This window comes from Myodes glareolus, chromosome 7 (genome assembly GCF_982192425.1).
Source record: "Myodes glareolus chromosome 7, mMyoGla1.1, whole genome shotgun sequence".
Classification (NCBI taxonomy): Eukaryota; Metazoa; Chordata; class Mammalia; order Rodentia; family Cricetidae; genus Myodes; species Myodes glareolus.
In genome coordinates this window covers 24,255,058-24,275,898 of record NC_142032.1, presented here as the reverse complement: position 1 = coordinate 24,275,898, position 20,841 = coordinate 24,255,058, and the positions used below count along the sequence as shown (strand labels likewise).

Here is a 20,841-nt window from a genome sequence, read left to right as displayed (position 1 = left end):
ACACACACACACACACACACACACACGTACTACTGAAGAAAAGTACTTAGTGAGAGAAACACATCTGCCTTTGCTAGCACAGCGTAGGACACACTACCTCATGGGCCTGTCGACAGAAGATGATGGGATACACGGGCACTGATTTGTTGGGCTCCTTTAAAAAGTGGCTTTCATTTTCTTTTGTGCATTTGGGTGTTTTGTCTGTGTATACAACTGTGCGCCATGTTCATTGCAGAGCTAGAGAAAGCCAGAAGAAGACATTGGATCCCCTGGAACTGGAGTTACAGATCACTGAGAGCTGGCTTGTGGGTGCTAAGAATTGAACCCTTGTCCTCTGGAGCAGCCGGTGCTCTTCAACCACTGAGCCGTCTCTCTAGCCCCTGTTTGGTTCATTTTTGAAGAAGAATTTATCACCTTGACTGGGCTGTTGTTACTCAGTTTATATCTTATCTTTGTATTGACTGTGAGCTCCTTGTGGTCAAGCACTGCCTTACTCATCTCTGCAAGCAACACGCACAGGTATCAGTAATTGCTTTTCTGAAGTAGATCAAATTTACCTCCAAGTAAAAGTGCTTTATTGTTCATGAAACGATATAAATTTGAACTACTGGAGTCAGGCTATGAATGAATTTTTTCTTTTCTTTAGCTGGGTAAAACATACATTTGACAGATGGTTCTTTAAAAATAGATGTGAGGTTTTAAAAATAGCTCATTCTGGTAACAGAAATGTACACTCCAGTCAAGCTGACTGGCAGAAGGTGGACAAGTTGCCATGGTAACAAATTTCCTGGCTGCAAAGCCTATAGCCCATCTTTTTGTTAGAGGGCCAGCTTCCAAGGTGGCCAGTGAAGGGGACGTCTTTGACACAGCATACTGCCAGTCAACCACCAATGCCCCAGGTGCTACATCTCTCACTTTGACATAAGGGCTCATCGAAAGCATCCTTCAAAGGGAGCTCCGGCAGAGTTCCTTGGTCAATGGTAATAACCAGTTTCCTCAACTTGCAGAGGGCGTTCTCTGCCCATCTTAGCATTGTTCTATTGTTAAGATGTCACACTGTGTGCAGCAGCCGCTGTGTGAGGAGATGTTTTTAGCAGCACTCATCACTGGTAGTAGCTGCTGGTAGATATATTTTAGGGGAATGAGGGTTTGTTTTTTCTTCCTATGTCTTCTGAGGTCCTTTCTGCAATGCTTGTATTTTAATAAGCAGATACTTCTTTTGTATTCAAAAAAGATAACATGTTAAAATTACAAAAAAAATTAAAAATAGCTATGTAAGTTAAGGGGAGCAAGGGGTAATAATTCTAGACCAGACGTCCTGCGCATGCCATTAAGGTGTGCAGTACTGAGACTGGCAGTGTGGTCTTGTCTTCCAAAAATTAGTTTTCTTTCCCCACTCCCTTCCCCTCTTTCTGTCTTCCTTCCCTTTTTTGAATATTCTCAAAAAAGTGACTTTCCGCCTGATTGTGAAGCCAGCATTCTGAACGTCACCCCGACCCAGCCTTGGTGAGGAATCATTTTATATGTGGAGAGAGAATCCACACTCTCAGATGAGGGAATCAGCTTCTTTTCTAAACCAAGACATTTCATCTTGTCATATTATACTTACATTGTCCATGACCCAGCCTGCTCTTTGGTAGTATAGTGCGTAGTGATGTCTTTAAAACCCCAATCCAAGGGACCTAAGTGCTGGTTCATCTCCATCTCAGACCAGCCTAGCAGGCTGATCAGGATGGTGGGAACCTTTGTAGGAGACCTGGCACGTGATTGCCCAGGGCCAGCCATTGAGCTGTCAGGACGCAGCTTCTTGGGCCTGGGTAGACTCTCCAGTCTACAGTGCTACCAGGACCAGGCTTCCACAGATAACATCACTCCAAGAACTAAGAGTCTCAGGCCAGGCAGTGGTGGCGCAAGCCTTTAATCCCAGCACTCAGGAGGCAGAGGCAGGTGGATCTCATTGAGTTCTAGGCCAGCCTGGTCTACAAAGCTAGTTACAGACCAGCCAGGACTGCTATACAGATAAACCCTGTCTCAACCCCTCCCCTCTAAAAAAGAAACAGCCTAGGGAAAGGGAGCCTTGGTGGCAGCAGGGGGTGGGGGTGGTCTTCCTTGTGAGGGTCCGTCACTTCTAAGAAAGCAGAGCCCACCACTCTGGGGAAATCACTTTTGTGCACAGAGTAATTTAGGCTCCTAGGGCCAATCTAAAGAGACAAAAATCTCCCTCCACCTTAGAGAGTTTAATAAACTGCTTGTTCTGAAAACCTTCCCACTTCACTGGGATAAAACTTGTTTTCAGTTCCACTGTCATCCCAGAGAAAACATCAAGGAAAAGTCAAACTCAGCCTTGTGAAAGACTGGATTGTGTTATAGACCTTCCCTCTACCTGAGCTTGAACCCCTTCCCAGAGGCCCCAGGCTGCCCCTGTCTGAGTGATGTCTGATGACAAAATGACCCAGGAGGACAAGTGGCTTGTGCTGAGGAACAATTGGCTAGAAGACAGAGTGAGTGTTTGGGGGAGGAAAGAGGACCAGAGCTCAGAGAAAGAAAGGCCGAGGGCAAGTGGTTGAGAACACGTTCCATCAGTCACACCTGTGGGAGCCATGGCATATGGAGGAGAGCAGAGAAACTGCTCTTGAATCTCACAGCCTGGCACACGGTATCCAGCGGAAACCACAAAGCTGAGGCAGCTCCGTAGTGGTGCTGCCGTCTGTGCGGACTGGATGAGCGCTGTGAGAATGCTCACCACGGGAGTTGCTCAGTCTCCCCTCTACTGGAAGGGCATTTTTGTAAAGAACTGCACCTGTCTGGTGGGCAGGCTATGGGCACTGAAAAGGCAGTTTCTTTTGAGACTCTGCATGCTTTAGCTGATTCTCCTTGGGTCATCAGGAAGGCCAACTTACCACCCATGCCTGACACATTGGTCCCGCTCAGGTCATTAGGATGTGGCGCCGAAGGTGGGTTATAGCCGATCACCAGGTCAATGGTGGCCTGAATAGAAAGAACCCATTGCACAGAGCATTAGTGCGAGGGAAAGAACATTATATGTGCAGCATGAACAATTCAGTAGGGGTAGCCGTCTTGGGAGGACTGGCCAAGAAAGTGAGACAGGAGAGGTGGTGAGGGTGATGTCACATTGGACTATTCCTATCTCCCCCCTCCCAACCCCGTGAGCCAGGGGAGGGTGAGAAAGAAGCTGCTTTGTCACAGGTTGCCAAGGGCAACCTCACTGGCTGAAGTAAAGCAGTAAGAAGCATGTGTGACTTGCAGCTAGCTCCTGCTCTGCACTGGAGATGGCCTCTGCTCATAGAATTACCAATGGACATGCTCATCTAGAACGCTTACTTCACTTGCTGCTCATGAATACTGATGGTTGAGATTTGTTTTTATACTTCTCTCCAGGAAAGAAGTTTAAGTAACTAGCAAGAAGGTGCATAATAGCATAATCCTAAGATAGAATGAAAGGGGAAACTGAGCCTGATTAAAGACAAATGCACAAATCATAAAGTTAAACATAATTGTCATCCCTCCCGTGTTAACTGTGATCCCAAGACACCTAGGAATCAAACAAAAAGGGCACCAAAGCAAAGCTTATGTCTTTATATTTCATGAACCTACAAGTCTTCAAAAAAGTTTGCTAGGAAAAAAATTTGTAATTGCCCCCTTCCCTTCAGTTGCACTGATGGGAGCCAGGGCCCTGCATATGCTAGAAAACTGGTCTTCCCCTGAGCCTCACCTCAACCTTGAGGACGAGTTGCTAACTTTTATTTCACCAAACACTTGCCTGTTGACTACCACAATCGTTTGCTAAAAGAAAGGCATTTTAAATACCCAAAGCAAGGAAAGACAAACTTGAAAGTTAAGGAAGTCCTTTGCAAAGGAGGGTTCTCCACCTCCATCCACTACCCCAAGACACATGTCAGGTTAGAAGATAAAACGCAGGGGCTGGAGAGGTAGCTCAGTGGTTAAGAGCACCAACTATTCTTGCAGAGGACTGACATTTGATTCCCAGGACCCACACGGTAGCTCTGTAAATTCAGTCTCGGGTGATCGGATACCTTCTCTGGTCTCTGTGGTCACTGTATGCACATGTTACACAGAGACACATACAGGCAAAGCAGTCATATACACAAAATAAAAATAAAGGTTAAAAAAGAGATTTTAGTTCAAAGCCAGCCTGGTCTACAAGAGACTTCCAGGACAGCCAGGGCTGTTACACAGAGAAACCCTGTGTTGGAAAAAAAAAAATTAAAGAAGATAAAATAAAGAATAAGATATTCTAGTATTTAGAACATATTAATGCTAGAATTATTAGTTATTTTTCTGAAGTCTAAATCTAAGTGAACCTTTCTTCCTTCATTTACAGGCTTGCTATGGCTAGTGACTCTCATGTGTGCATGCATAGACACATATCTGTATTGCTCCTGTTTTTTTCTTGTCTGTTCATCAGTGAGTGTTTACTCATGGATCAGCACATTCGGTGCCTGAGACTGGCCTGGGGACACCCACAATTCCATGTCAAGCCAGCAGTCACAAGTGCAGCATCGATGGCTACTTTTTCCACAGACCAAGGCTCAGCATGAAGGCTATGTGTGCCGGCACCATGGGACTCAAGCTTAACAAGAGAAATTGTACTTTTAAAACCCAGCGGAGCCCATGGTGATTCATCCCCAGATTGCTGGTTTACACGCTGTGGTTCAATTGCCTCAGTATTCCTAGGGATACTTAGGAATTTCAGTAGGGATGAAGATATCCCAGGTGGGGGGGAGGGGAGGAGAGATGTTCATCTCAGTCCTAACACTTCTGCTGCTTTGGATAGTCCATGAACTCTCTCACTGTCTCTTCTAAGCTTTTTAAAAACACTAGCAAGCCAAAAAAAAAAAAAAAAAAAGAAATACAGACATCCCGCCTTGCCTTAGTATCCTTAGTATCATTTCTCTCTGTAGTGAGATGGCAGAGGGCATTTTGGGTGCACATGTTATGATCATAAACCTGACTCAAGACGAGCCAATAGCCCCAGGGATCAGCACAGCCACATTGGCATCGTCTCCCCTGGGTCCCGAGAGGCCTCGGCTGTGACAAGGCTTACAGTGATGCCTCTAGTATAAAATGCTCAGGTTCAGGAGCAAAATAAATTGGTTGGAAAATAAAGGGGTTAGAAGTCATGGGCTGAGCATGAGAGTGTTTGAAGACTTCTTAGTCATGTAGCTTCTAAACCTGAGTTGCTTGAGTGAAACACACTTGAATAATTCTTTTTTTTTACATTTATTTATTTATTACATACACAATATTCTGTCTGTATGTATGTCTGCAGGCCAGAAGAGGGCACCAGACCCCATTACAGATGGTTGTGAGTCACCATGTGGTTGCTGGGAATTGAACTCAGGACCTTTGGAAGAGCAGGCAATGCTCTTAACCTCTGAGACATCTCTCCAGCCCTTCTTTTTTTTTTTTTTTAACATGGGATCTCATTGTGTATCCATGGCTGATCTGGAATCCGCTATGTAGATCAGGCTAACCTCACAGAGGTCAGCCTGCCTCAGTCTCCTGATTGCTGGGATGAAAGGTGTGCACCACCACACTCTGCTTTGAATTTTGGTTTTACGTTAGCCAATATATACGTACATAGAGGGGCTGGGATCGGAAAGTAGTCGGAAACCCGTGTGGTGACAGTGGCCATGACATTACTGTCTTAACACAGACGGTAACAAAAACCTTCTGTTTGTCTGCTGTGTTATCAAAGCTACCCAGAGTTAACGGCAACCACTCAAACGCCAACACCCACATGGATAGCACTGAGCTACCTCCAGAGGGGTCCAGCTTACCATATAAAGGTCTGTCAAATCAAATGAAATCTCAAATTTGCTGACTCTGTGACTGAGAATTAAGGTCCAAATAATTGGCAAATGGATCCATTTATCATGAAACCAGGTTTCCAGTGTTTTGGGTAGAGATTGTCAAGTCTTTCCTAAGTGAGTATTTACTCAACCATCCTATTTTGTCTTTCCACTGAGTAGAGAGCTCACCCCAGTGTCTTGTCCCTTTTCATTTAGCAGGGGGATCTGTTTGTAGGGTGAAGATCTGTTCTGGTCCCCGGTCAGGTCCTTCAGGGAGACAGTCGCGGTGCCGATTAATCTGCAGAGGAGACAAGAAAGCACACAGCAACCTCAGTGGGGGCATGCGTCCGCGGACCCTAGGCCACTCGGTGGGGGCATGCGCCACGGACCCTTAGGCCACTCGGTGGGGGCGTGCGTCCATGGACCCTTAGGCCACTTAGTGGGGGCGTGCGTCCACGGACCCTTAGGCCACTCGGTGTCCTCACATCTACTCAGCCAGTAACCGCCTTGGCAGGAATGCACCCTGCCTTTGGCTCTCAGACTATTGAAACAATGGTTCTCAAGAAATTGGAATTCCCCTAGGGTGACTCCTGCTAGAAGAAAAAAGTTAAAATGTATCAGCCAGAAGAGGAATTTGTGGGAGATTAGCGAGGATAGGTCGCCAATGGGTGGGGACCACACCACTTGATCAGGACCTACTTAGTTCTGTGTACCTATTGCCCCCTACTAACATAAACCACAAATCTGGACCCCAAAGATGGACTGGGGGGGCGGTGATGCAGTTCACTTCTGTTACTCTCCCTAGTGTGGCCACATCAAATAATCTTCCTTTCTCTGCCTTTTGCTGCTAGGTCTCTCTCCAATCGACTTCCTGAGGGCAGATAGCTGAGCCTAGCTTGTTAGGGCCACCAGGGTCCAGGCTTTGACCCATAACATCGTATTAAAAAAACCACAACATATCAAATGTGGGCCAGAGTATTTCACAGCGAACAGAACACGCGTGACTTCTCCATGACAAGGTCATCAGGGAGTCAAACTAAAACATGAAATTCTGACTGTCGTGAATGGGGGGTGGGGGTGGGGGACAACTGAATACAGCCCTCCAGACTCCAGAAAGAGAGATGTAAGAAAAACCTCAGTAACCAAGGGAAGCAGTCCTCTGTCATGGGGACTGAAAAGGACCCGGACACGGCCCACTGGACAGCACTTCCCCGTGTCAACCTTCTCGGATAGTCACGTCCAGTCTAGGCTGCTGGGGTCAGTCTTACAGACAGGCTGACTCGCTGGCTAGCCCATACCCTCTGCTGCAGCATGGGAAGGAGGATGTACTCTGTGCATTCTCTTCCTGGTCCCAGCAATCACTGCAGCTCTCTGTCACTGCCTCTTTGGTTCCCTGTTGCACAAGTCTAGTGGGCGGAAAAGTACACGGTGTGCTTGTCCCTCGCATCTGCTCCCTGGGCACACTGGCTGCTTCTGTTTTGCTCAGCCCGTTGTCTGGACTATGGCAGGCGCTTAAAGGTCTTTGTGGGATGATTGGAAAGAGTGAGTAAGTCTACAGGTGCTGCGAATGAATAGCTGAAATTTTTATATAATTAAGGTCTATTTTAAAAGGCTTTTTTAAATATATAGAACACACACTCTCGGGGAGTTAGTATTAAAGTGTTTAAAGGGGAAAGGAACCCTTGGAAAATTGTCTGTAACTTGGAGGATGGGACCTGAAATGTGGGTGGAGGAGGGGACCAGAGAGGCACAGAACCTGGGGGCTTTCATTTCAATGTGCAGACTGAGAAAGGGGATAGAGAAATAGGAAGAGGGATGTCCAGTTATTTACAGCTCGCTGATGTTTGCAGTGACTCATTAGTAGGAAGCAATGTTATAGAACAGAACATTACTAACATTAAAATAGAAAACTAAGCACCAAACCCTAAGCAATGGAGGACATGATTTTTGTGCTTATGGTGCTAGGCGTGGTCTTAGGTGGTGCTAGAGAAGCACCCAACCCACTGAGCTATATCTCCAAGCCAAAAATCATAGTTATGTTCATTCTGTTTGGTTCTGGAGACAGGGTGTGTAGTTTGGATGAGAATGGTCTCTATAGGCACGTATGTTTGAATACATGACCCCTGGCTGGTGGAACTGTTTGGGAAGGATTAAGGGTTGGGTCATATTAGAAGAGATGTGTCCCTGGGGCTGAGTGTTGAGGTTTCAAAGGACTTGTCACCTCTAGTGTGCACTGCCCTCTCCCTCTTGCTGTGGACAGGATATGAAATCTCAGCAGTTCCTGATGTCTTGTCTTTGCTCCACTATTGTCTAAACTGTAAGCCCAATCCATGTTTTATTTTTTTAAGTCTCCTTGGTCATGACACTTTGTCATAGAAATAGAAAAGAATGTAAGACACAGGGGTTTACTGAGTAACTCAGGATGTACTTGAACTTACTACATAGCCTAGGCTGATCACGAACTCATACTCCTTCTACTTTTGTATTCTCAGTGCTGGCAGTACTAGCATGTACCACCATGTGTATGTATGCATATGTATGTATATATGAGTATATGTGTATGCAGTATATGCATATCAACATAAGCCAAGCATGGCAGTATACACTTGTAATCTAAGCACCCAGGAGATAGAGACGGGGGAATCAAGGGTCCAAAGCTAGTCTGGACTACATAGTAAGACTCAGTCTCAAAAAAAAAAAACCAGCACATGGTGGAGAGACTGGTTGATTATTTTTGTGTAACTCTAGGCAAAGTGTACTCTTAGGCATAAGCAAAAGTCAGAAAAGTTGATTTTGTAGAAAACTGTTTCCTCTTAGAATGTATTAAGTTTCTTCAAAAACCAGGAAGTAGGTTTGGAGTATGCAGCTCCTGCTTATGACACTCAAGGTCTTGGGTTCAATCTCTTGCCCCACCAGAAACAAAACCAGAAGTGAAGACTAAGGTCGGCGTGGACATGTCATTTTTGAAGTTCTGGTGGTGGGGCAGGCACATCATTCTTGGAGTGACACACGTACATCCATGTTCGCAGACTTCAGACTGTAGGATCTGTGGCCCTCCACACTTTAGTAACTTTGGGTATTGAGCTGTCTTACTCTGGGAACGGAAGATTTTATTGCACAGGAGCATCAAGGCAGCTTCACACAGTTTGCCCAGTAATTTGGCCTATGTGCCCATGGTTTCTTGGAAGAGTATATGTTGTGATACAGAGCTGCGTGTACATACAACTCTCAGCATAGAAAAACCATCACAGATTCTCATCTTTCTCTGATACAGCACAAGACAGCCTGCTGCTAGGCAGCAAGATGAACGACATTTCCTCCAGAAGGATGGGCGAGCTTTTCACTTGTGGGTCCATACAGCAGTCAGGTCTACCAAACAATGCTGAGAACTTACGGGAACTTTACACAGTACCTTAAGGAATATTAGCATATTAAAACAATGATTAATATACTTGGAGCATTGTTTCTCCTTGCTTGGGTTTGATTTCTCTAACATGATGAAGACAGAGATACACACCTCGCTCCACCTCCACCAGACAAGACTGTTACCCCACAACACAAGATGACAGCCCTACTATTTCCACCACACTCTCAAACTCTCACAGAAACCCGAGGAGAGTTTTGACTCATGGTTTTTAAATATGGCAATCAGTCATGGCGTGGACCAAACTGATATTTTAAGAATAATGAAATGGGGGGCTGAGGTCAGTAAAATGTTTGCTGCCAATGCACAAGGACCCGAGTTTAAAGAGCTTTATGTTGAAGTACACACTTGTAATCCACTGCTGAGAAGATAGAGATGAGGTTGGGGTCCCTGAGGCTTGCTGGTCAGCCAGCCCAGCCTAACCAAGTACCCTAGGTGTCCGTGAGAACGATATCTTATCTCCAAAACTGTAGCTGGCTCCCAGGGAGTGACACCCAAGGTTAACCTTTGACCTTCTCACACGAGTCCATCTGTGCACACGATCATCACTCACACATACGCAAAAAATTAAAATTACAAGTTCAAAAATTTAAGAAAATCATTAAAAATAGCTTAAAAGTCGCCTGGGAGGGTTGGGGAGCTGACTCAGAGTTTAAGAGTGCTTGCATGTTGTGCAAGTCCGGTGACCTGAATTTGATCCCCAGGACCCTTGTTAAGAGCCAGGTGTAGTAGACACATCTATAATTTCAGCACTCCTGCCTGCAGGTGGGAGGCATGGACAGAGGCTTGGGGGCCAGCTAGCCTGTGGTCCATGGAGATGGGACAAAAACCAAGAGAGACCCTCCCTTAAGGAGGGGAAAAGTGAGAGCCACTCCCACAGGTGTCCTCTGGCCTCCACTCTGCACAGTGGATGTGCATAGGGCCACATATCACAGGCTCTCTCTCTCTTTCCACATACACACACACACACACACTCACATACACACACATCACAGACACTCACACACACACTCACTCATACATATGTATGAGTATATACACATATACACACACATATCACAAACACTCACACCATCCACTCGAACATACACATACACACCCTATAGGAATAAACACCATGTAAACATCCCCTACAGGCACTGATACCATACACACACGTACACACACTCACACCATACACATACACACACACCACAGGCACTCACACACACACACATAATAAAATATGTATTTTTCCTTCTTTTATAGAAAATCTGTCTGGATTTGCCTAAATATGGTGTTCACCTGGCAGACAGGGGAACAAACGTTATCCTTCACGGTTCATGATTCATGGTACAGTTCTATGATTAAGAGAATGACATCACATATTTGAACAAGTACTGATTTGTTTTTGGTAAAGCCAGTTACAGCTAGAATGACCTGAGCCTCTTATCAGTAGTAAACAAATCTGAGAACAGGGCAGGGGGCCATGCCCAGGTCATGTGGAAAAAGGCCTGATGAGGGGTTGGGCCAGCATCCTAATTCTTGACACTAATGACATTTTGAACCTGAGACTATGTCTGTCCTGCCCTTCGTCAGACATGCAGCCGAACCCCTGACCTCCACCCACTCGATGATGCCCAGGACAGTGCCTTCAGCTGTGACCACCAGATGCATTGCCCAGTGTCCTGGAGGACAAAGTCACCAGGTGGGGAAAAATTGCTACTGTAGGCCCAACCGTTGGATTCCAGTTCCTTCTGAGGCCTCGCCTTAGGCCCTCCATTCTTTGAGGCACTGCATTATTAGCAAACGAATGAACAGACATGAACCATTTCACTGGCTGGGCTTATGCATATGAGCCTAAGTAGTTCCTAAGGGTCTACTTAGGAAACTACTGCATGTTAAATACCTGTTTTCTTACTTTGCCACTTTTTGGTGTGTGTGTGTGTGTGTGTGTGTGTGTGTGTGTGTGTGTGTGTGTGTGTTTAAAATCTCTTAGAATTCTTTTGGAAACTTCATAATGAAAGGCAGGGTTTCTGCCTTCCAAATTACTGCTCTCTAATGTCACAGATCAAAACTAATTCACACATGGCGTAGGGGCAAAGATGAAGTCAGAAGAGAACCATAAAATGCAGTGAAGTTACACGATACCATGGCAGACAGTGGGACTTGTGGCTAGCTGGAAAGAACAGGCTTGCGTACACACAAAGCCCATCTGTTAATCTTTTTATGCTGCTCAGTGGTTCAGAACCTGTTCTGACTCAGTCTGCTGGGTTTCCTTCCCGAGGAGAGGGCGGCATCAGATGACCGGGCAGGGATGGAGGAAGGTGAAAGCAGCCAATTATAAACCCTAAACTCAAGTCCTGCTTTTAAAAAGCTTGAACCCCATTTCCTAAGGTTTACTTTCTTGTTATAAAATCCCGATGGTTTTATTGGGGGGCATGTCAAAGAAAACTTGATGTGGGGGGGGTGGGGGGCGCACGTGCATGCGTTGTTGTGTGTATCTGTGAACATGTGCGTGCATGCGTGCGAGACTGCGTGGAAAGACTGTGTTTTGGTAAAAGCCTTAGAAGATAATCTCAAAGACGCTTTCACAGTGAGCCTGAGTTGAGGAGAGATGTAAAGGAATGTAGCTCCCGAGACCTTTGCCTGTGAACTGAAGGAGACTGCCTACCGCCAGTCCTGCAGAGCCCTCAGGACAGCCAGCCAGGCCTGTTTTCTGGGCCGTTGCCTGGATACAGAAAACTATGAGAACATGAGGAATGATAGCTTGGCCTCTTACACAAGGAGGGGACAGGAACGGTTCAGTCTGACCATAAGCTGGTTTCCTTTAAAGGAGGTGACAACGAGCCAAGGATTCTTTTCCTCCTCGATACTAATGCGATACTGGAAATAGGCCAAGATGATACGATGTGCCGGCAATGGGGACCCCTTGCCCTGCGTTCCCCCAGAAAACCAGGAGCCGCCTATGGACTGTCCCAAGATTACAACTGATGGGCCGCAGTCCCAAAAGGAAACTACAGTGCCAGAAATGCCTGGGACTTGACTCTGCAGCTCTTTGGGGAACTAACAAATTCCGGGTGCATCGGACACTGCAGGAAACTCAGGTCACCGCCCCATTCAGTTTGTGACTGAAGAACTCAGTCAGGCCTATGCATGACAGGGACCTGGGGCAGGGAGCGGAAAGTCAAGCCACTCAGGTTAGCTCCGTGGTGTCACTTAAGAACCTCTCCATCGCTGGGTGCCTCTGGAAATACGCATCTGCTTTTTAAAAAGAGGAATGGAAATGTTCTCCCCACAGGCTGGGCCCACACTTACAGCCACATGCCTCTGTGGTGAGTAAGAACTCTGCTGGCTGAGGGCCTCAGCTGGGCGGGGGAGGGGGTGTTCACATACACAGCACACCAGGTCCCTTCTCTGGGTAGCCCGGACCCAGCCCATGAGGATTGCTGGAAATTCCTTCACAAAGGAAGGAAAGATCCTCTGGAGGCTTGCGAATAAATCATACACTCACTGCTGCCATCTCTAGGGACTGTAAACAGCCAGAGGACTGCCATCCTCTGGGAGGAATCATAGCCTGCAAATGGGCTGGGAACAGAAAGTTTGCGACCTGTGCAGATGTGAAGAGACTTTGCTAATCCGTTCTTTAAAGGCCCAGACTCCAGCTGCCTGAGTTTATCATTTTGGCTGGACCTGTATGACTTGTATAACTTCCCCACACTGCTCCCTCCTCTGGGCCTGTGTCCCTCAAGTTCCTCCTGGGTCCTAAGAATAGGGGAGGGAACAGTCATCTTCTCCCCACCCCCCAGAGAAACCCCAGAGACTGGCAGGAGAAGCAGGGCGGCCAACCAACCAAGGCTCTTAACACAGCCCAACTTTTTCCCAGGACCCTTCTAGGCAGAGTATACGCTTCACCCTCAGGTTCAGATCTGGCAAGGGACCCCTCTGGGTTGAGTAGGTTGGCCACCCCGGATATGGCCCCTTTAATAACCTTCAGACTCTCTCTCCCATGGGACAAAGGGATCACTCTGGCCTGCCTTCAGCAAGAATCCTCTGAGGTTTGCCAGAACCCCCTATCCCTGGCATTTCCTCTTAGAGACTTTCCATCCACTGAGCCCTCCCCACCCCCTGACTGTAAGTTCACATTTGGCTATGTTGTGTAAGGACTTGAACCCCATCTCTCCCCTCTACTGAAGTTCATCCATCCTGTAATCCCGTTCCTGTGGCTATGGCCCTGGTTATTCTTCCTGGACAGGTGGCCCAGAACAGTTTTTTTTGGACACAGCCATGACAGTAGGTCATAGTACCAATGTGGTTGACTAAATCCACATAAATCCTGAGAAAGCTTACAGTTAGTTTCTGAGTGATTATTTCAGGGCCAAGCAGCTGGGAACCAACAAGTGGCCTTTTTGCAACTCCAAGATTTTCTTCTTGGCCTTTTAAAGACAGCATGAAGTTAAAAATAAAACCAAAAACAAAACACAGACATAGTGGTCCTCCACAATGTTCCCAAACCTGCTGTGGGCCAGCCTTCCATGCACTCTTCACAAACTCCACACCCTCAATATTATTTCTTACAAATGACTGTACTCAGGCAGGTGAGATGGTTCAGCAGGTAAAGGCTGCTACCTTCAAATACGATGACTGAATTTGATCCCTGGGACCCATATGGTAGAAGAAGAACACTGATCCCTGCACGTTGTCCTCTGACTTCCTCATAGGCACTATGGCATGCGTCACGCGCATGCACACACACACATATTAGATAAATATAATTGTGATTAATAACTATATCCTGATACCTTTCTCTTTCTACCTGTCCAATTCTGTTTTCTCTGCCCTCTGCAATAGGTCAGTGGAGTTCCCAGAGTCTGGCTGTCTAATTCCCTGGACTTCAGAATCAGATCAGTTTTTAATCATTCATGAACACATTCCTTCATCCATTCACACGTGGACCTTAGAAGGCAAGGGGACAGCACAGTACAGTGATTATGAAGACAGAAACTTAAGTAACTTGGACTCAACTTTGTACTAGATATCCTATATGATTTCTTGGGGCTCCAGATTTTGTATCTTTATATGGGGATGACAGATCTTATCTAATGATGCTGAGATAAAAGAATAATAACAAAGTTGGATGGTGGTGGCACACACCTTTAATCCCAGCACTTGGGAGACAGAAGCAGGTGGATCTCTTAGTTTGAGGCCAGTCTGGTCTACAGAGTGAGTTCCAGAATAGCAAGGGTTGCACAGAAAAACCCAACCTAAAAAATAAAATGAACAAACCCAATCTATAAAGTACTTAAAAATCATCTTTAACTAGTTCAGATACACTCTGGAGAAGGAAGCTAAGAAAAGCATAGAAGGATACGTAGAGAAACCTCTGATCCAGACCCATGTCATGCCCAAATCTCAAAAGACATGAGGCAGAGTAGGTAGGCATGAATGTAAGATTTCTTAGAAAATGTTGGGTATAGTAGTCCATGCTTGCAATCCTAGAATTCTAGAATCTGAGACAAAAAGATCGCCATAAGTTTGAAGTCAACCCAGGCTACATAGCAAGGCTGTCTCAAACAAGCAAGTGCCTGGAGAAAAAGCTCAGAAGTTAATAATAATAGCATTTGTTGAACAATCATGAGGACCAGGAATTGTGGAGCATGCCCATGACTCCTTGAAAACACAACTTCAAAAAATAAATACGGGGGAGTTATACCCCCTGTCACCACATAATGCATTGAATCATGCCCTTTTTACTCTAAATGTCTTGAATGTGGATGCCCAAAAGCAATCTGCTGATAGATTTGGGCATGATGGCACCAGAGCAAATTTCACTAAAGCGAAATAGAAACATCCTTACACTGGATTATAGAAAGGATCCAACCCTGTTTTACTATGGGGTTGAGGGCATGTTTGTGTTTTTCCCACAGGAAGAATATGAAGTCTGAGGGCTCCCTGAACACTTGGTATGCTGTGTGCAACAGAGGAATACGAGCCCTGACAACACTGTAGCTGCTGAGGCCCTCCCAGAGGAGCTGGAGTGAAACTGCTGAACCGATGCTCCTGACCCTCCAGTGTCATCATGCTGCAGTCTGAGAAAGGCAGGAGATTACAGCAGTGGGTGGTGAGTCCCAGTTTCTTGCTAGAACTGCTGCACAAACCTCCCAGAACACTGTGAGTTTTATTACGCTAGATCCAGCCAAGAAACGCTGACTGAATGTTTGGCCTTGCATCTGCAATATAACTTGGGACATAGATGTTAACTTTGCCAGTGTAGTGCATCATCTGATGTTGAAATAGGGGGCCTGGAGAACTGAGACCTCAGAAATTTCCCCTCTGTGGGAAAAAGAAACCTGTTGAAGCAATCAAACACTATTTTGTAGGTGATGAGAGACTAAGATCCATCTTCAGTAGATGAGGAGAAGAAGAATAAAGATTTTGTTGCTAATATTTGGCGTTCAGGGACTGTACCAGCTCAAACATATCTTTGAAAGCTGATAGCAGCAGTGCAATTAGACTATAGGAGAGGATAAAAACTCATACCTCACCCATCACAAGAACATTTCTTTTGATTAGAACAAAAGTCATCAGAGTTGTAATTTGACCAATTGGGTGTTTATTGTTAATGTTTATAATATAATTATGGCATTGACCTGTTAATGTTTGTAACCACTTCTGTTCACTATGAAAATGTTGCTGGTTGGAGAAAGGTCAGAACTTATATGAGAGGAGTATTAGGATGTACTGCAGCCATAGGAGCATGTGCATTGATAGGCATTATCTGCTTGCCTATGATTATAGTGACTTGTGAATTCTCAATGGAAAGTTGGCTCAGATGGATGTGTCATCAAGCTGTGCGCTCTCCCTTAGCCCTTTGTAAACAGAGGTTGGTAGTCAAAGATGAGTAAGATCTTTTGCCCTCCAGTCAACCTAAGACAGAACTTGTGTGACGGAATGCGTACACCAATGATGGGTAAGTCTGGAAAGTAGAAGAAGATAACCTAGGATAGGCACAGTTGTCTGTCCTGTGGCAGAAGCACAGGCACTAATAATTAAACTGAAAAGGAAGAACTGTGGGAACCCTAAGAATGGAATCCATTCCACCTTGACTAAAGGTCAGAGAGTTCAGACTTATTCTTGCTCCTTCAAAGTTATATGACAGGATGCTTGACCTAAGGTAGAGCTACATGATGTCTTACCTAGACAAAAAGGATATTTTGTTCTAGGGAATGATTACCTGATATTTGAAAATGTGAGGAGGAGACTACATTGTTTTTTCTTTGTATCATGGTAAAGAAGTCTTTGCCTTCCTACCTTCTTTTGGATTTGAGTATTTAAGAACTTTGAGTAACAAACGTAGGACAGAACATGGTACTCACTGGATGCCCTCCTGATTGTATCTGTTGTCTCTTGTCTGTTTCTTTCTCAATCCACACTCCCCTCCTCTGGAATGTACAGACCCTTCAGGCGAGACCCAATGTCTCAGGCCCCGTAGTTCAGTCTCTTATTAGTTTGGGCTGTGCACTGACTCATATAAAATAGTAGTTTCTTTAGGCTGCAGTTTGCCTTAAGAGATTGCATTTACAGGCAGCTTTTGAATCCATTTTGAGAAAGCAGGATAACTCTGCCCCTGGGTAGACATGTGAATGGCACCATCCGTCTGACATCACCTTCACTGCACTAACCAAAAAACAACCTATTCCTAGGACTACAGAGGGTGCCATATTAAAATTTCTTACATTAATTGATACCATGTAAGCATATTAAAATCACAGTAAGAAAACGAGGGCCAAGAAATTATAAGACACACCAGACCAAGGAATGATATAACCCCCTCTTATAGACCCCAAAAAGAGATGGACTTCTAACTCTGTGATGGTGACCCATCCATCTGATCACCTTCTATGTGGTCAAGGGACGGATAGGCCAGTGAACTCCTCACTGCCCAAGGCCCTCAGCTTCACTGGGTCCCCACTACTGATGCCACCTACTGGAATTGTCATCTGCCTGTCTATCTGCTCACCCATCTGGACCTGCTGTCTACTCATTTGCTCAGCTGGCCATCTGCCCAGGCCAGGTCTGGCCCTTCTTGCCTCACTGCTGCAGCTCCACTGAAATCCTGCAGCCAGACTCCATGGCCAGCAGCCAACAGCTTCCCAGCCTCTCCTGCAGCTGGGTTCCTTTGATTCCTGTCTCACGTCCAGCAGGTCTCCTTTACATTTCCATGGGTTTCTGGCTTTGACCTCTAGAATTTCTCTGAAATGCCTTGTCTCTTTAGCCCTTTGTAGCCATTCTGGAATTATGTAACATGCATGCATGCATATATACATACTTACAAAAAACAAACATTTATTGCGTGATGCATAATGTGCTCTAAGAGATCATATTAGTAATTAAGGTTGAAATAAAAGAATCTGTGATTGTCTCAGTTCTAGCTATCAAGGGAAGTGGTATTATCTGGCAAATGGTTGCCAACAAAGCCACCATACTATATGGCTTTACTATTAGTCCATAAGTCTGGACACTATAGAAATACACAGACATGTTTGTCTATGTTTCTGAGACCTCTCCAACATTCAGAGATATTCATTAGGAACATGAGTATCTCATTCCTTCTCATACTGCTTCTCTGCTGAAAATACAGGCTTTGTTTGTTTGTTTGTTTTTAATCAAAACTGATGATTTCACTCCACAGTCCCCCAGTATCTGATCAGGTTTTTCACACAGCTGGTATGGTAGGGCTACTCCCAGCTTTTCCCTTTTAAGAAAACTTTCCCTAAGAGTTTCTCCCCCTCCTTTTGTTTGTTTGTTTGTTTGTCTATTTTTAGCTTTTCAAAATAGGGTTTCACTGTTTAGCCCTGGCTGTCCTGGAACTCACTTTGTAGACCAGACTGGCCTCGAACTCACAGAGATCTACCTGCCTCTGCCTCCTAAGTGCTGGGATTAAAGGTGTGCGCCACCACCACGTTTTTCTCTTTTAAGCAAAACTGTATAGCTCACAGCTGCTGACCTCTCACCAAACCCTCTCCGGAGAGGACAGCACAATCACATCATTCTCAGGAGGAAGCCAAAGCTCCGAGGAAAATCAGGATTAAAAGCTAGGAGACAAGGTCTTTGACATGCCACAGAACCAAAACTTCTCACAATCCAGACCACACTTTGCCCCAGAACAGAATTCTTTTCATTCCAAACTACAGTTTTTGCTTTCTGCAATTGGAAAGCACTTTTGCTCAGGAAGTTGGTATATTTCACAACTTAAATTTGTCATTTTCATTTTCTATTTCATATCTCCCCCAAACCATGTATGCACACTTCCAGACATATGCCTACTGGGCTGTCCTCTCACACTCATTGCTGCATCCTGACTCTCACCCACAGAGCATGTGTGCACACAGCCACACACACAGAGGGAGAACACCCACAGAGCAGGTGTGTACACAGCCACACACACACAGAGGAAGAACAGTTCTGGCCTCTGTATACGAGGATTTTAGCATTCCCCAGTTAACTCCATTCATTTCCACTTAGGGAGCCAAGTGACCTTCAGGGTTTGCTGAACCTCTTGAGCCACATTTCCCTCATTTGTCAAGCGAGGATGTGACTGTCTGACTGAATTGTTCCGAAGATTAAATGCAGCTACATGTGAAATATTTATAACCCAATCCCTGGATTTCTGTGAACCCACAAAAACAGCAATTATATTGTTCATCAGGAAGTTGGAGTAACGCTTCTCTAATTACATCAAATGTGCCCTAGCTAGCCTCTACTGAGGAAGTACTGGCGTTCCCACTGTAAAGGTGAAGGAGTTCCTCAAGAGTGACCCAACTCGTGACTGACAAAACAAAGTCCCAGCTAAGCCCAGGATCAGGAAGCTGAGCTCTTTGCAGTCTCTTATGCAAGAGCTTGGTAGTTTTCCTTCTTGGTGTACAACTAGGCTTTCCATCACCTCCTTCTTATGCACAGTATAGCAAATCAGAGCCTTACCCAGGGACCAACATTCCAGCACTGTTGCTAACTTCTCTCTCTCTCTCTCTCTCTCTCTCTCTCTCTCTCTCTCTCCCTCCCTCTGTGTGTGTGTGTGTGTGTGTGTGTGTGTGTGTGTGTGTGTGTAGTGGCGGCTTTGCATAAATACATACACACATGCAAATGGGGAAAGAACCCTGGAAACACAGGTTCCTGCAGAGCTAATTATGGTCATTGTATCACAGACATTGTCATTTTCATTCTCCAGCAGCCAATTTTGATCCTGTTTATAATGCCCTTGTCTCTACTGCCTACACACGCCTCTGCTTTAATCTATAGACTGGAATGCCACAGCCTGGTCCCCTAGTCACATCTATAACAATATCATCCAGGTCCGTCACTATTCCCCCTCTCTCACTCTTTTGTAGGTCTCCCCCTCTAGACCCGACAGCTCCCTGGGCATCTATAGAATCCACATGCATCTCTCTGACACTGGGTGACAGCCAGAATCTGCCTGGGACCCTCTCACTACACTGTACGAGCGTACTCAGTTGGCTCACATCATTTCTCAGGACCATGGCACTCTGTCAAAAACATCTAATATCTGAAGACTATCACCTGATGTGGATTTCCCCTCTGTATGCTGTGAATACCATTGGTTAATAAAGAAACTGTCTTGGCCTGATAGGGTAGAGTAGAGCTAGATGGGGAAAACTAAACTGAATGCTGGGAGAAAGGAGGTGGAATCAGAAGAAGCCATGGAGCCGGCGCCGGAGACAGACGCACTGAAACTTTTCTAGTAGGCCACGACCTCATACTGATGCACAGATTAATGGAGATGGGTTAAATTAAGATGTAAGAGTTAGCCAATAAGAAGCTAGAGCCAACTGTTAGAAAGAAGCCTGAGATGCCCTTTTCCGTAATAATGGTGTAAGCTATGTCTGGTTATTCCTTGCACCTCCGTATCAGTCGAGTTAGGGAAAATAAATATCTGTGTTGGAGCCACATGGGCTCTAACAGCCAATGGGCCAAGCAGTGATTTAAATAATATAGTTTCTGTGTGATTATTTAGGGGCTGAGCAGCTGGGAGCAAACAAGTGGCCTTTATACTACAACCACCACCTGTGTTGTGCACAGGTTTTCACTTGTGTCTGGTGGGAGGGTAAATATGGTCCCTGTAATACTGCTTCACCAAAGCAGAACTGCTAAAGTATGGGTACTTTAAGGATGGGGCTCCAGATGCTGAGAAACAACAAACAACTTGCCACAGGCCCACTCCCTAGTGACTGAGGGCTGGATCTCTAATTGGCTTCATTCTGGCTCCAGAATATCACGTTTATCTTGTTTTCTTGCCTTCTTATCAACCCAATCTTCAGTTCTACATCTCTTTAAAAGGGTGATGGTCTTGTGAGGACACTTGTATCCCTTGTGTTTTAATTGTCCTGAGCCTTTTGTAGCCAAAAGCAAGTTATCTGAGAACTGTTCCAGAGAGCTGAGGTAGAGAGATTCTACACAAATGACCTGTCATTAGTGGGTTGGCATGACAGCCACAAGGTAACTGTAACTGTTAAATGATACCCATGTAGGAGTGTCATGAACATACTTGCTCACTCATTCCTTCAACAAACGTTTATTGAGAACCCC

General features: G+C 45.4%; 1 protein-coding gene and 1 long non-coding RNA gene across 5 annotated transcripts in view; one reads left to right on the top strand and one right to left on the bottom strand.

The window, feature by feature from the left end:
• Positions 1–20,841, bottom strand: part of Myof (myoferlin) — a 147,917-nt gene that overhangs the window by 92,386 nt on the left and 34,690 nt on the right. For all 3 annotated transcript variants that reach the window (XM_087907939.1, XM_087907941.1, XM_087907940.1), the window contains exons 4-5: positions 6,024–6,132; positions 2,901–2,988 (exon numbers count right to left, since the gene is read on the bottom strand). In XM_087907939.1, the coding sequence (XP_087764065.1) occupies positions 2,901–2,988; positions 6,024–6,132 (197 nt within the window). The remainder of the gene's footprint in view (positions 1–2,900; positions 2,989–6,023; positions 6,133–20,841) is intronic.
• LOC125403526 (uncharacterized) lies at positions 11,729–20,245 on the top strand. 2 transcript variants are annotated; one of them, XR_015738349.1, is made up of 3 exons: positions 11,729–12,572; positions 15,165–15,358; positions 19,347–20,245. It is a non-coding gene; the product is annotated as an uncharacterized LOC125403526 (long non-coding RNA). The 2 variants fall into 2 exon arrangements; XR_007232983.3 differs by having other exon boundaries at positions 11,735–12,572; positions 19,626–20,245.